Below are 16,321 nucleotides of genomic sequence, written 5' to 3'. Positions count from 1 at the left end.
GCTCCCGAGTTTCTAAAGCAGCCTCCCCCAAGCCACTCTCCATCCTCAGCACCCACCGGCAATTTAAGCAACAACGTTCCAGCCCAGAGAGGCAGCATTTGGTGGATAGAAAGCTGGCCTTGAAAACACAAGACCCGGGTTCGAGTCTTGCCAGTAACATATACTAGCCGTGGGATCCTAAGGAAGTTATTTCAGCTTTCAGTGGTCCAGGCAGCTCCAGGTTACAGAGGAGGGGCCGACCCTCACTGGTACAGGTTTTCCTCACCTGAGAGTTCCCTCGGGCAGTGGAATCACAGTTCCGGGCTCTTCTCCCTCCCTATCTGTCAATCTTGTCTGTCTCATCTCCCACTGTATCAGTTCTCCAACATAATCATAATGAGAGCAGGGCCTATAACTTCTTCAGTGTGGGTGCTCCATCCACTGAGGCAGGTAGCGACCCTTTATGACTTAACCGATGGCTTTCAAGAGGCTGCTACGGTCAGCCAAGCTGGTGACGAGCCTCCCTCTGCTTAGCTAGGCCAGCCCTCGGACAACAGAGGTACAGTCTATTGCTGGACCCACACCCACAGTCTGCTGGGGTTGACTGAACGTGCTTGCTGCCTCCCCAGTTGGAACAGGGACTGTTGCTGTAATGCCCTGGCCCTAGCACATAGTAGGTGACTCATAAGTGCAGTTGACTGATAATAAAAATCAAGCAATAAAGTTAATAAATGCAGATTCAGTTTGAGTTTCACAGAATCTCTGTTTGGATAAGACCTCAGCAGCCATGTAGTCTGAGCTGTAGTTCAACAGGAAATACCCACCAAACGTCCATCCAACCTCCTGTTAAATACGTCCTGTGATGGGAGACTCCCTACCTGTTAAAGAATCGCATTCCACCCTGGGGCAGTTCTAAATGTTGGGGAAGATTTCCTGGACAGCAAGCCCAAATCTGCCTGTCTGCAAACTTCCACCCATTGCTCCTTGTCGTTCTGCTGAGGCCAAGCGTAGCAAGGCTATTACTGGCCCTTTGTGTGTCCTCTACCGGCACCTATTTGGTACCATCCGTGCCATGCACCAAAGGGGGATGACATCGGTGGAGACAGCCTAAGAATACCACCCATGACTTCTATAAACACAGAAATTCTGAAATGAACTTTCATGTTTGTTTGATTTCATCCTCACAAGAGCCCAAGCTCATCATCCCCGTCACCTGTGATTGCATCAGGATAGGGAGCTCCCAGGTGATAAGACTCTAGCCCCCAACGTAGAGCATCCCCTGTTCTGTGCCTTGTAGCCTTAGAGGGCACTTAGAAAAGGAATATGTAGATGGAGGCTATTATTCTGAAGGAAAGAAGCCTCTGGAATCAATGACCAATGGAAAGATCCTTATACTTAGGAGATCTAGGTTCAAATCTTACCTTTGACTCTTACTGATGGTGTGACCCTGGACCAGTCACAACCACTGAGAGTCTCATTTTCCCTACCTTGGAAACAGGGAAAAGCTCATGGCACTATGAGAAAAGTGCTCTGAGAGCCTTAAAAATCACACAGAAGTGTGATGTGCTCTTATCATTATTATCACCGTAGCTGCCCACAGACCCTGACTCACTCAAGTGGCAGTAGCGTCCATATAGCCCAGCATCACACAGACAGGCCCCATAGATGCGATGGCATCGTCCTCGGTTGGCACACTGGCACTTCTTCCTACAGTGTTTGCCATAGAAGCCTTTGGGGCAACCTAGAGGGAATGGGATGGAGAGAAATATAAAAGGGGGAAGGAGAAATAGGCAGGGAGGCGAGGGGAAGGGAATTCCCCCCAGGGTCAGAATAAAGCTGGGCAAGTGGAAATCCTGAATCTGAAAAATGATGCCCACCCCCAAGGCCCCAGGCTCAGGGATGGCCAACTGAGGTGCTCAAGACCTCTACCCTTCAGAAAAAGGCCCCATGACATCATCGTCTGCTCCGAGAGAGAGTGCCCAGGAACACCTGTCCTAACTGGTCTTCCCTTAGGGCTGGCTGGAGGTGGGGCAGTTTGGCTGGGATTCATGCCATATTTGGAGCATCAAGTGCCATGCACCAGGAGGCTTGGTCATGAATAGTGGGCCTGGAGTCAGGAGGAGTCGAATCCTGGGTTCAAATCCTGCCACTGACACCAGCTGTATGGCTGTCAGAAAACCATTTAACCTTCCTAAGCCTCTGTTTCTTCAGCTGTATCACAGCACCTGCTTCACGGGGAGTCGGGAGACCCAGTTGGACATAATGCCTTTATGAACTTGTACATGCATTAAAAATGTCACTTGTTAGTGGTGTTTTTATGAACTGTCCCCTAGAATGTAGGGCAGGTACTGTCAGCATCTAGCCCCTAGTGAGTGTTTAATCAAGGATATAAGTAATGGTTGAGGAGATGGTCATTCCCCCAAAGCCGGCTGAGGCCAAGGCTTAGTTTGTAGGATCAACAGTGGGATTCTAGGAGCTCCAAGGACTTCCCCCACCTCCAGCTTTCCTCTCTCCCTGGCCTGTAACTCCTCACTGTCTTTGATGACATTGCCCCGCCCTTGCCCTCAGGGAAAGTGTGAGTCAGGGAGACCACAGGGATGGCAGGGGAGAGAAGGCAGCAGGGGTGGTGTTGTCCATTGTCAGCAGGGAGCGGGGAGATGCTGGGGGGCGTGGAGGGTGGAGAAGACCAGCATACCATCCTCGCAGTGGGCTCCGCCAACGCCAGGCGGACAGCGGCAGGTCCCCGTCACGGCGTCACAGGTGCCACCATTTTGGCAGCTGCAAGTAGAGCTGCAGTTCTTCCCAAAAGTGCCCAGGGGACAAGCTGCAGAGGGGAGGGGAGAGACACCAGCTCACTGCCCTACACAGAGGCTGCGAGGCCCAGCGGGCTCAGAGCCCATCGCACCGGATGGATGGTGAGGCCCTCACCCTGACCATAACGAATAGGAGGGGCCCAGCCATGCTCACTTCACTCCCAGCTCAACTCATTCTCCAGCCTTCCCAACCTTCCCCCTCAGCAGCCTTGTCCTCAAATGGCACCATTTATCCCCACACCCTCCCCTTCTCCAGACCCACTTTAGGTATTATCTTCTCTCATTAAAATGAGGGCAGGGACAGACTGGAGTCCTTATGTGTTTATCAGCAGCAGTTAGTGCAGTGCCAGGTGTGTAATTAGTGCTTAATAAATGTTCTATCTCTTTATCTATCCATCCATCTCCATTCATCTATCTATCCATCCACCCATCCATCTGTCATCGATCTATCCACCCATCTACCTAGCCATCCATTGATCTACTCATCCATTCATCTGTCATCTACCTATCTGTCTAGCCAGCCAGCCATCTGTCCTTCTATACATCTATCTATGCATCCATCTATTTACCCATCCATCCATCCATCCATCTACCCATCCATCCACCCAATCATCCATCCATCTATCTAGCCATCCACCCATCTACCCATCCATGCATCTGTCATCTAGCTGTCCATCCATACATCTAGCCATCTGTCCTTCTATCTATTCATCTATCTATCCACCATTTATCTATCCATCTATTCATCTACCCATCTGTTCATTATCTATCCATCCATCTATTCACCTATCCATCTATCTCTAGCTATCCCCATCTCTAGCTATCCATATCTCTATCCATCTATCTAGCCATCTGTCCATCGATCTAACCATCCATTTACTCATCTATCTATCCATCCATCCATCTATCCACACAGCTATTTACCTATCTATCCATCCATCCATTTGTTCATTTATCTATCCATCTGTCTATTCATCTATCTATCCATTCAGCTATTTATCTATCCATCTATCTGTCCAGCCAGCCATCTATTCATCCATCCATCTATCTATCTATCTATCTATCTATCTATCTATCTATCTATCTATCTATCTATCTTCCTACCTACCTACAGGTCATGATCATCCCTTACCAAGCCTACCTCATTAAGGTATTATGAGGATAAAATGCAATTCTACATAAGAAAGTACAGAGAGCACAAGACTGGGAGTCCAAGGACCTGAGTTCAAATCCCTCCTCTGTATGACTTTGGGTAAGTTTCTTCACCTTCCTGGGCCTCAGTTTCCTCATCTGTAAAATGAGGGGGCTCCAAGAGATGGTCTCTCGAGTCCCTTCTGGCTCTAAGTCCTTTAATCCAATAGCACGACAGTGGAAAGACCACTAGACTTGCGGGCAGGAGAACTCAGCTCACATTCCATCTCCTATGTCATTTCCATGCCCCTAGAAGTCTTTTCACCACCCAGAACTTCAGTTTCTTCCTCTATAAAATGGGACCGATAATACTTATATTACCACAACCACGCAGGATCATAAGTCACCTTAAAGTACTATACTAATGGGCTATTATTATTATTATTATTAATATGAACATCATCTTCTTCCTAAATAGAAGTGCCCGCACAATAGAATTTTCCACTAGACTCCACCTCTTTCTCTTATCTAGCATGGTGAGGAGTCCCCAGACCTGCCAGGTGTCTCCTCTGTTCTCCTCTCCCTATAGCCATCCATCCATCCCATTCCATCCAGAAGGATCAGCAGGGGTAGGGACCATGGCGTGCCCCTGACCTCATCCAGATGGTCCAGCAGGAGCGAGTATTGGCCTCTATATTCCAACTCCCCCTCCACCCTTGTTTCTTTCCCCCATTCCTGCCTGGACATTGACATCCCTGAAGGACGAAATCCAGAGCCCCTGTTCTATTCCAGCTCTTGGACACATTCCTTACTTCCCAAAGATGTTGGCCCGGGTCCTCCAGCCGCCCCCGACCTCGCTGGACAGACACGGCCACCCACACATCTTAGACCAGCAGGAAACCACCAACTCTCACCATGCCTTAGTTACTATCTTCTCTACCCCTACACCCTAAGGTCTGCCCAACCTTACCATGTGACCAGCCAAAGTATCCTAAAGACCCTCGGTGCTTCCATCCACCCTAACGCTAAACTTTTGTTTAGTTTTTAGAAATATTTATTTCATTAAATATTTCCCAATTACATCTAAAAAAAATTTAACACTCACTTAAAAAATGTTGAGTTACAAATTCTCACCCTTTCCTTCACCCCTTGAGAAGGCAAGCTATGGAATATCAATTATTCATGTGAAGTCATTTGAAACATATTTCCACATTAGCCATGTTGCAAAAGAAAACACACAAAAAAGCAAGAAAATAAAGAAAGTGAAAAATTAAACTTCAATTTTCACTCAGAGTTTATCAGTTCTCTCTCTGGAGGTGGAGAGTACTTTTCATCATGGGTCCTTGGGAGCTGTCCTGGATCGTTGTCCTGATCAGAGCAGCCAAGTCTTTGAGAGCTGACCATTGTTACAACACTGCTGTTACTGTGTGCAATGTTGTCCTGGTTCTGCTCACTTCTGCTGTTGCTGAACTTTTAACACACTGGGCCTTTCCAGACCCCTTCTGGCTGAACTTTACATACACGACCTTCCCCAGTCAGAATGAGAATTCTTCGAGGTAGGGACTGCCTGTCTCACTTTTCTATCTGTATCCCCAAATCTTGGCACAGCAAGTGCTTAATGAATACTTTTTCATTCATTCATTCACTAATTCATTCAATTGTTCATTCATGCAGTCATTCACTCATTCATTGACTTGTTTATTCATGTATTCACTTATTCATTCATTTATTCATTCATTCATGCATGCATTCACTCATTCATTCACTCATGCATGCATTTACTCATTCACTCATGCAAGCATTCACTCATTCATTCACCCACTCATTCATTCACTTGTTCATTCATGCATTCACTTATTCATTCACTCATTCATTTGTTCATTCACTCATACATGAATTCACTCATTCATTCATTCACTTGTTCATTAATGCATTAATTCATTCATTCACTCATTTGTATTTTGAATCCATGACTTACTTTGGTTGCAGATGATACCAGTCCAACCCTCAGGGCAGTCACAGCCATCTAGTTCAAAGCGACAGGTGCCCCCATTCCTACAGTCATCACACGTCAGGCTGCAATCATGGCCAAAGGTGTCATCCAAACAGACTGCAATGACCAGGAGAGGGAAAGAGAAAGTAGGTCTCTGAGGGGGTGGCTGGTAACTTCACAATCTGGCTCTCACCTCTCATTCTGGACTTCTTTTGTATGACCGCCCCCCCACTCCCACTCCTGTGCTCCAGCCAAACTGGCCTGTTTTCTGTTCCCCAGAATCCCATTTCCCACCTCTGGGCCTTTGCAATGGCTATCCCTCATGCCTGGAATACTCTTCTTCCTTTCTCAAAGCTGTTTCTTAGAATCCCAGGGTCAGCTCAAATGCCATCTCCCACAGGAGCACTTTCTTGATTTCCCACCAATGAATTATTTATTAATACAAAAAAAGTCTTCTTTCATGTGTAAGTCAACATTGATTCCTCCTGATAGAATAGGAAGGTAGGGACCATTTTCCTTTTATCTTTGTATCCTGGCACCCAGCCTGGCGTGTTGTTGCCATACAGTCATTTCAGTCGTGTTAGACTCTCTGTGATCCCATTTGGGGCTTTCTTGGCAAAGATACTGGAGTGGTTTGCCGTGTCCTTTCCTAAGGTATACAGTAGTTGCTTGGTATGTAGCAGGTGCTTAATAAATGCTTGGTGGATTGGCCAGAAGGGAAGCGCTACCTACCAAAGGCTTTTTCTAGGTAACTGGGCTAAGGCATCCAGTGTCTATGCAAGCCCTGTGCTGCAGTGCTCTAGACATGGGGGAGAATGAGGCCCCACTGAGTGGGAAGAGTTGGCGGGTGGGAGGTTTGTGCTTCTCAGCCCAGCAACTGAGGCCCCTTCCAAAGCTCAGATTCTGCAATTCTGGGGCTTTTCTCTGGCTCATTCGTTTCCATTCCCTCCCTCCTTCAGTACATCATTCCACCCAGTGACCATTTATTATAACCCCCTCTAATGTGTAACGTGGGGCAGCTAGGGGGCCCCAGGGTGCACAGAGTGCTGGGGCTCGGGTCAAGAAAACTCCTCTACTCGTGTTCAAATCCAGCCTCAGACGCTTCCTAGCTATGCGACCCTGGGCAAGTCACTTCACCCTGCTTGCCTAAGTTTCCCTATCTGTAAAATGAGCTGGAGAAGGAAATGGCAAACCACTAGCTGTGCAACCCTGGGCAAGTCACTTCAGCCTGTCTGCCTCAGTTTCCTCATCTGTAAAATGAGCTGGAGAAGGAAATGGCAAACGCTCCAGTGTCTTTGCCAAAAAGGGGTCATGGAGAGTTGGACACAACTAAAAAGTGACTGAACAACAACGTGTAACGTTGCTTTACTAAATCCTGCCAGGGACCTCACGAGGCAAATGATGACAGTACGGCCTTGATCTTGTGGGAACAGGAATCCAAGCAATACAGATGATCTGGATTCGAATCCAGCCTCAGACACTTAGTATCTGAGTGACTCTGGGCAAGACACGTAACTACTCTAGGCCTCAGTTTCCTCATTTGTAAAATGGTCTCTGAGGTACCCTTGCAGCTCTGGATTTCTGATCCTATGACTCTGGATAAGCTGCTTAACTTCTCAGGCCTCAGTTTCCCCATCTGTAAAAAGCAAGGCATTTCACAAGGCCTGGAGGGTGAGGGTCTGAAGTTTGGGCTGGCTCTAATTCTGAGATCCTGCAGAAACAGGTCCTTGTTAGAGGATGAGGATCTGATGCCCCTCTGCATCTACGGGCCAGGAGAGACCCAGGTCCAGAGGTCCAGAGCCAGCAGGGCCCGCTCCCCCAAGAGCCTGGTTCTCACCAAACTTCTCCGACAGTGTGTGCTCCCCTCTGGCCTGCATCTCCTCTTCGTCCCCCGCCTCGTACTCCTCTTCAAAGAGCTGGGTCACCTCATCGCGTAGCACAGCGATGTGGGGAATGGGCCGTACAAAGGGCTGCCGCCCGTCCAACGCATCCACGGAGTCATCCAGGGCTGGGGAAAAGACAGTGGAGAAACACTCAGAACTCCTCGTCCTCCCCAATATCCCGTGGGGGCACGGAAGGCACCTGGGGTCCTCCAGGTTACTGGATTCAGCAGATGGAGTGTCGGACCTGACATCAAGAAGACCAGGGTTCAAAATGAAGCCTCAGATATTTACTGATGTCAAAGACAGAATTTGAACTGGGGTCTTTCTGGTTGAGGCCAACTACCCCACACTTTGGTAATCCAAGCCTCACCTATTGAATAAAAGGGTTAAACTTGATGGCCTGTAAGATCCCTAAATCCTTGATCCTGTGGTCATTCTACCATCTCTAGGTCAAGTGTCCTTATCTCCTCTCTAAACTACCAATATCCATTCCAAGGACACCCAGGAAAAAGGATTCTTAGAGTGTGAATGCTCTTTTCTCCTGTCCTAGCCACCCCTGAACCCCAAGGCACCTTTGGAAAGATGACAACAACATTTCTAAGACTTTATAACCAACCCTGCCAATTCACAAAGACCCTTGATGGCATCATCCATTCTAGTGCCCATTGACAACATCGTTCCTATGGCCTTTCGTAATGTTGTTTCGCCCAATGTGGCAGGTTTGGGGAGCACTAAGAGGCCGGGCACAGCTTTTATGGAGCCCCTTTCTACCTCAGGGATTTGAGTCTGGAGGCAGGAGACTCTGGAGGGCATCCAGTCCAGATGGAATGTGTTAGCCTAGGAGATTGTGCAGGCCAGAAAATATAAACAAATTCAAGGGCTTATACTAATTTTCCTGGAAAGGTTTAGATAAATGAAACCATTTGGATTTAGGGACGTCAACGTCCCCTCTCACTTTCTAAAAAAAGGTGGCATAAGGTGTCTTCCAACTCTGAGATTCTAGGACTCAGGATGGCCAGCACCAACCCTGGATGAGCACAGGAGGAGGCCCTTTTCTTGAACAATGGGAGGCCATTGTGGTCTGGGTGCCAAGGCTTCCCTTGGATCACAGGTGGAAAGGAAGGGAGAAGGGATCGCCGGGACCTGGCTAAGGACCAACGGGGCACTCACGGGTACAGCTCCGCCGATCGTCCTCCAGCTTGTAACCAATTTCACAAGTGCATTGGAAGGAGCCCACGAGATTCTCACAAATGTGCTCACACCCGCCATTGCTGGAGGAACACTCATCTACATCTATAAAGCCAAAAAAGAGAGTGATAGAACCCAGAACCCCCCATGGCCTTGGAGAGTCACAGGGAATTGGGTGTGACTTGTGTTAGTTTAAATTTCCATCGCCCTGGACTGGGCACCCAGGGAACAGACCAGTCCCCAGTTGGCTGTGGGCAGTTCAGAACAGATGCTACTGACCACACCAGCCACACTGTCTCCCAGTGTGAGGTTCAAATGAGCTCATGTCTGGGCTGAAACCAAGGGTGATGCCACTACACCAGGGGGAGGTGGGGAGGAGCCCTGCTGAGCCCCCCTTCCCATTTCTCCAGGACTGCTGACCCCCCTACTCCCCCCTGGGCTCACCATCACACCCGCAGCCATCCGTGCTAAGTCGGTACCCAGCATAGCAGCCACACTCATACCCTCCTGGGTTGTTGGTGCAGGCCTGGGCACAGCAGGGGCTGACCGCACAGTCATCAATATCTGCAGGGATGGTGATTAACACCTCTGTTGGGAGGTGGAGGGGAGGACACAAACCCTCTCTCCCCCACCCACTCCGGGAGGCCGAGTACCCCCCGCTTAACACTGCTCTCACCAATGCAAGTTTTCTGGTCCGTGTCCAGCTCGTAGCCCTGGTGGCAGGTGCAGAGGGGGCCGGCGCTGGTGTGGCTGCAGCCGTGGGAGCAGCCTCCGTTGTTGACCTCACAGCTGTTCACAATCTCCATCTCGATCCCTGGAGAAGAAGTGGAAGCTCCTGGAGGGCAGGGACTTAGCAGTGTCTGGGTAAGACAATTATTGAAGGGGAAGGAGGAGGAAGGGGAAGGCAAATACTTGCCCAAAGCAGCATGGCATAAGGAATGAACTGCTGGAATGGGGAAGAGCTGGGTTTAAATCCTGTCTCTAATATTTACTAGCTGGGTGACCTTTGGTAAGTCATTTAACCTCTGTGCCTCAGTTCTCTCATCTTTAAAATGAGGGGCAGGAGAGGGACCAGATAGGCTCGAAGGTCTCTCCCAGCCCTCAATCTATACCCTTGTCTGGGGCATCTGAGGGGACAATCTTACCCAGCCTCGGGGGAAAGCTCCCATATACAGGAACATGGCCCTGGAGCCCCCAGGAGGACATAAAGCTTCATGTCCTAGGAAGGCTTGGCCATTTTGGGGAGAGGCTAGGAGAACTGGGGTTCCTCTCAAAGGGACGCACTTAATAGAAGCTCTTATCTTAATCCTTCCTCCACAGAGCTTCTCTTCCCTGGGAGAAAGGAAGAGAGGCTCAGATCTGGAGCAGGAAAAAGAGCCCAGAGGACAGCTAATCCAACCCCTCCATTTTACAGAAGAGGCCCAGAGAAGTTAAGGTGACTTGTCCAAGGTCATACAAGCAGGATGAGGTAAGGCAGGGATGTCAATGTAGGTCCTCTGATTCCAAAGCCAGTTCACTCTCCACCATGGCACAGTCCCTCCCCACAAGACCCTGCCCAGGATGCCAGCATGCATGGGTCCAGGCCTGCTTAGGAACTAGGGATGACCAGGTTCCCCAGGAGATCCACACCCTGAGCATCACAAATGGGCCTGGGGAGGGTCCATACATACGGTAGCACTGTTTGCCGTCCGATCCCAGCTCGTAGCCCGGGTTGCAGATGCACTTGAAGGAGCCACGCGTGTTGAGGCAGCCGTGTGAGCACGTGGCCAGTCCCAGGGCACACTCGTTCACATCTGGAGAGCAGACAAAAAGCTGAGGCCCCATGGACAGACTAGTTAATGGCCGGCGCTCCCAAGTGACCCTGTTGTCCTGGCAAGTCAACTTAGCTCAATTCTACAAATGCTTACCAAAGAGGCAAAATACATCTACCAGGCAGGAGACTGTAAGGAAGCGTGAGAGAAATACAAAGAGAAGACCAGGCAAAATCTAGGAGAAATCTAAGGGGGAAGAGGTCATGTTCACCTGGGACAGGAAGGAAGGAAACAAACATTTACTAAATTATTTATTATATTATTATTAAGTTATTAGTCCATCTACTATGTGCCTGGCACTGGGCAAAGCCTTTACAAATAAATTAAATTAAATCCCCACAACCCTGGCAGGGAGGTGCTATTACTCTCCCCTTATATACACGCATATATATATATATATATATAGATAGATAGATAGAGAGAGAGAGAGAGAGAGAGAGAGTTTGCTTGCGTGTTGTCTCTTCCATTAGACTGTAAGCTCCTCGAGGGCAAGAACTGTTTTGTTTTGTCTCTTTTTGTATTCCCAGCATTTAGCACAGTGCCTGGCACATAGTAGGTACTTAATAAATGTTGATTGGGTTGAGTTAAATTAATATATGAGTCCTAGGGAGTTGCCCAAGGCACACAGACAGGAAATGACTTGCTTAGGACTCATATATTAATTTAATTAATTAATTTATGTAATCCAATCTAATCAACATTTATTAAGTACATACTATGTATGTATGTATCTATACATATATACATATATACACACACAGAGGATCATTAGTAAATAATTAAGAGAGGGAAGGCACTAGAATTAAGAGGTGTTAGAGAAGGCTTCCTGCACAAGGTGATCTAGTGTGTGATCTGCCCTAGTGCAGGGTATCTCCACACCTGGAGTTCCTCACCCAGATGAAAGCACAGGTCGTTCACATCATCCACACATCATCTTGTGGGAAAAGCCCTAAGCTGGGATTGACCATGGGCTAGTCATTGACCCTATAAAGACCTCAGTCTCTTCATTTGTCAATTTACTGTGACATCTGAACTCCCTGATGGCCATAATCCCTCCAGCAATGCAGAGAGCCATCCACTGACTTTTCCAGTCACACATCTCTGAGGATGGCAAATGAGTTAGCCCATGTGAAGCGCTGCGAGCCTCACTGAACAGGTCCTGTGGTGCTCCAGGGCTCGAGGCAATGAGTGTGTCCACGGAGAGGAACATCTGGAGAACCTCACCGCCCAGAGCGGCTCCCTCTTCTAGCCAGCCTTTACACAGGACAAGGACAACTTATTAACGGCCTTCCACATGAAACCTCTGGGCAGCTGGGTGGTACGGTGGATAGAGCATCAAACCTGGAATCGAGAAGACTCCTCCACTCAAGTTCAAGTCTGACCTCAGACACTTACTAGCCGTATGACCTCGGGCAAATCACTTCACCCTGTTTGCCTCAGTTTCCTCATCCGTCAAATAGGCTGGAGAAGGAAATGGCAAATGGCTCCAGTGTCTTTGCCAAGAAAACCCCAAATGGAATCAGGAAAAGTCAAACATGACTGAAGAACAACATGAAACCTTTCCTTATTTCCTACCTACTAGCCCCCCTCCCCTCTGAAAATTGTGTTTATTCTGCATAACCCCTGTGTTTATATGTCTTCTCTATCTCCTCTAATAAAACACAAGCTCTTTGAGGGCAGGGAACACCTCATTTTTGTCTCTGTATCTTCGCTGCCCAGGACAGTGCTTGGTTACATGGCAGGATGTCATTGTTCGTCCTTCATCCGCGAAGGCACCAATGACATAATGAAATTTTTCAATCTTTTTTTTTTCAAAAAGCTGGGACAATTTGCTTTTTGTCCTGCAAAGTTTCCATTCACGATTTCTTGAAATATAGCTCTGGAAAAAAAACAGGCTTTAGAAAAGTCCCCCGGGTTTCAGATGGAGCTTCTTGGCTTATTCTTTAAACCCAAATCACTCTGGCTTTCATTGAATGACCAATGATAGCCCTCAGCCCAAGCCTCTGTCGGCAGCAGGTACTTAATAAAGGCTTGATGATTAACTGATTTAAATAAAGTCATCACATCCCGTGCCTTCTGACTCTGAAGAGACTTCCACATCACGACTTTCCCCAATGCAGTTTTGATATATTGGGGTTGGCGTAAAAAATTAAATGGGGATTTTTGGGGAGTTTTGCAGAAGCCATAGATGACACGCTAGGACCAGCAGAGGACACAGAGCCTATGACCAGATACTTAATCCAAATTATACAATAAGGTGCTGTAAACACCCTGTAAAAGAAAAAAAATTTCAGACTTCTTCTGAGGGCCAAAAATTTTAGGTGGATTTTCCAGACGGCAAAGGTGCCTCGCCCCTAACCTCTGTGATACAGAAGGGATAATTGGATTCATAACGTATAGGCATTAGCCTTTGAGTAATCCACAAGCTTTTGGCTTTTTTTCACATCTTAATAAATCGAATTGTATTTTCCAACATGGCTTTCTCCATCTTGCCATGTTCTTGCTTTTGCAATGAAGTCACCAAATGTCAATTATGATTTCTATGATTTCTCCATTATAGGTAACGGCCAGGAAAGAAAATCCCCTCTACCAATGCAGGCTGACACTTCTCTCTAATTAGGGTCTTAAAAGAGTGGCCAAAAACAACAAAAGGTGAAGTTATTCGTCCAGGGTCACACAGACTCTGAGGCCAACTACCCACCTTGTCATGCTGCATTTCAACAAGTTACATATGGGTTTTTTTTAAATAATAACTCATATTTCTTTCCCTAGTCCTAGGAAGTAGCAGTTGGGCTGGGTAATTAGACACCAATGAAATTTCAGGTCCAGACCAAAATAATAATGTTAATATTAATAACCACAGGGGAAGAACAGCTGGGTTTGGTAATTATGCATCATAATAACAATTCTCATTTACATGAGAAGCATAATAGAATGGTTCAGTTTGCAGATGAGGAAATTAAGGCAGAGTTAAGTGACTTGCCAAGGGTCACACAGCTATTAAGTGTCTGAGGCTAGATTTGAACTCAGGTCTTCCTGACTCCAGGCCCAATGCTCCATCCACTATGCCAGCCCAGATTCACAAAATCTCAGGTTCATATCCTGCCTCTGACACAACCTGGCTGCACAGCCCTGCTGAAGCTCAGGCAAATCCCTAAGACTCTGTGTTACTGAACAGTGACTGATCCACATTGGTAGAAGGGCTTTCCTTACCGGGAGTGCCCCACCCCAGTGAAATCACAGGTTTGGACCAAAATGACAATGACGGCAACGTCACGATAATTCAGGTTTACTTCCCTAGATTTGCCAAGGATCTCTGTTGACTGTCCCCAGCGGTCCTGTCTACAGCTTATTTGAATGTGGTTGTTTGAATGTTGTCTCCCTGATTAGACTGGAAGCTCCTTGAGGGCAGGGACTGCCCTTTGCCTTTCTTGTGTCCCCAGCTCTTAGCACAGCGTTTGGCACACAGTAGGTGCTTAATAAATGTTCACTGAATTGAATTCAAGCACTTTCCTTCTACTCTTGTGTGTCAGGTGGTACAGATACCAGTCCGGGGCAGCCTGCCCCCACTGGGAGTGGAGAAGGAAGCCTCCCGGTGGTCCTACCTTCACACGTCTTGTGGTCAGCAGCCAGTCGATAACCAGCATGGCACTCACAGTGGGCCACCCCTCGGCGAGCTTGGCATCTGTGCATGCAGCCCCCATTCCTGTCCGCGCATGGGTTCCGTACTAGAAAGGGAGAAGGTCAGAATCGTCATTGTCTTGACAAGCGGGGTGTGGAGGGGGAGGAGACAGAGGGGAAAGAGCCCTGTGTAATAGCTGGATAGGAGAGAGGGGAAGCCAGGTTAAGTGGAGGCTTTTGTCCGATACGAGGAGGCCAGACAGCCGTTGTTGGAAAGATCAGGGTTGTTTCAGGAGACCACAAGCCCACAGTTTTAAGAGAGGCGGAGCATTAGATATTAGGGGCATGGTGGTCCCTCTGTCCTCCACCCTGGTCAGACTACTTCTGGGGTACTGGGTTCCATTCTAGGCCTCCCAGGTCAGGACAAGCTGCAGGCATTAGCAGAAAGAGACCAGGATCTGAAACTGGAGGATCCAGAACCAAAACTTGCCTCTGACAGTTATCTTTATGACCTGAGCAAGTTTCTAAACCTCCCTAGGCTTCCGTGTCCTCTTCCATAAAGTGAGAATAGACTAGGTGCCCTCCGAGGTTCCTTCCAGCTCTAGACCTATGATGCCACGTCCACAGGATGATGGTGTGGGGACCAGGCCATACAAAGAGCCGATCAAGGGACTGGGGAGATTGGGCCCAGAGAAAAGAGGCCTGGGAAAGGGCAGGAGAACTCTCTTCTGTGTCTCTGAAGGGCTGCCTGGGTGAGAGAGATTGGACTTGGCCTGCTTGGCCCCAGAGGACAGAACAGAGGCTGATGGGCAAAAACTATACATGGGCAGAATTCATGTCCACATAGGGAAAACTCCCTGGTCTCTAGAAGCAATGAAAAATCGAATGGATCTCCTCAGGAAGTCTTATGCCTGGCATCACTGAAGGTCTTCAAGCAGAGATAGAAGACGCTTGGTTTTTGTTCAGATATGGTACCTGTTATATTGGATGGCATCTGAAATCCCTTCCATCTCTAAGATTCTTGAGTCAGTCTTTCTCCTCTCTACTAGAGAGATCAGGAGGTCAGCCCCCTTCCCTTCCTGACAGGGAAGAAGAAAGGACATCTACAGCATCTCATTCTCCCCACCTCTATGGGAAATAAATATGGCAGAGAAAGAAAAGCCAGGGAGAGAAAGGGTCAGAGTTCCTCATTTTGCTTCTCACCTAGACCACCCTCCCTGCTAATATTCTCAGAGGGATCTCTGACGGACATATATCATCCAGAGTCTGGTTTCCCAGCTAATCCCCCAAAGCGGATGGACACAATATGCATTTATTGGAAAAGCAATACGGGGAGCTGACTGAAACATTGCCAGCAGAAACCTGGCACATTCTCATCCCCAAACACAAGTCAGGAGTGGAAAGAGACCAACCTCTTTGGGGGCTCTTGCTTTTTCCCTTCTCCAAGGCCTGCCAGGTGCTGACCTACTCCTGAATCCAGCCTGACCAGCAGCAAAGAACATCCCTCCCGTTCTCCTCACCTGCTGCTGCTCAGTTCTTGAATGCCCCCACTTTCTCTCCTCCCAGGCCAACAAAGCTAGAGTCATCCTGTGCACACAAGGAACCTCTGTCTCTAAGGCCTTGATCTTCTGTGAGAAGTGAGAGGCCAGGGAGGAATTCCCAACACCCAAAGCCTTCTCTCTACTTCCTTTTGGTTGGCTCATTGAGACTTAGATTTGTGCCTTTCCAAAAATACAGCCCTGAGGATTTCAGGGGAGAAGGTTCTGGAGGAGGTTGGCCCTAGCTCCAGAATCAAGATGGTAGGATGGGAAGGGAGTAGGAACTGGGTACGGCTGATTCTTCATAAGTCCAGGTACAGTTTCTAAATAATGAAACCAATCCTAGAAAGCTGACTCTCCAGGA

General features: G+C 48.1%; 1 protein-coding gene across 1 annotated transcript in view; it reads right to left on the bottom strand.

The window, feature by feature from the left end:
* MEGF6 (multiple EGF like domains 6) overlaps positions 1 to 16,321 on the bottom strand; it is a 384,175-nt gene that overhangs the window by 48,976 nt on the left and 318,878 nt on the right. The window contains exons 7-15 of the mRNA XM_036746355.1: positions 14,404 to 14,526; positions 10,658 to 10,780; positions 9,664 to 9,801; positions 9,432 to 9,551; positions 8,970 to 9,092; positions 7,754 to 7,924; positions 5,902 to 6,033; positions 2,675 to 2,803; positions 1,592 to 1,720 (exon numbers count right to left, since the gene is read on the bottom strand). Of these exons, the coding sequence (XP_036602250.1) occupies positions 1,592 to 1,720; positions 2,675 to 2,803; positions 5,902 to 6,033; positions 7,754 to 7,924; positions 8,970 to 9,092; positions 9,432 to 9,551; positions 9,664 to 9,801; positions 10,658 to 10,780; positions 14,404 to 14,526 (1,188 nt within the window). The remainder of the gene's footprint in view (positions 1 to 1,591; positions 1,721 to 2,674; positions 2,804 to 5,901; positions 6,034 to 7,753; positions 7,925 to 8,969; positions 9,093 to 9,431; positions 9,552 to 9,663; positions 9,802 to 10,657; positions 10,781 to 14,403; positions 14,527 to 16,321) is intronic.

The sequence above is a fragment of the Trichosurus vulpecula genome, chromosome 2, assembly GCF_011100635.1.
Source record: "Trichosurus vulpecula isolate mTriVul1 chromosome 2, mTriVul1.pri, whole genome shotgun sequence".
Taxonomy (NCBI): Eukaryota; Metazoa; Chordata; class Mammalia; order Diprotodontia; family Phalangeridae; genus Trichosurus; species Trichosurus vulpecula.
This window is presented reverse-complemented; position numbering and strand designations above follow the sequence as displayed.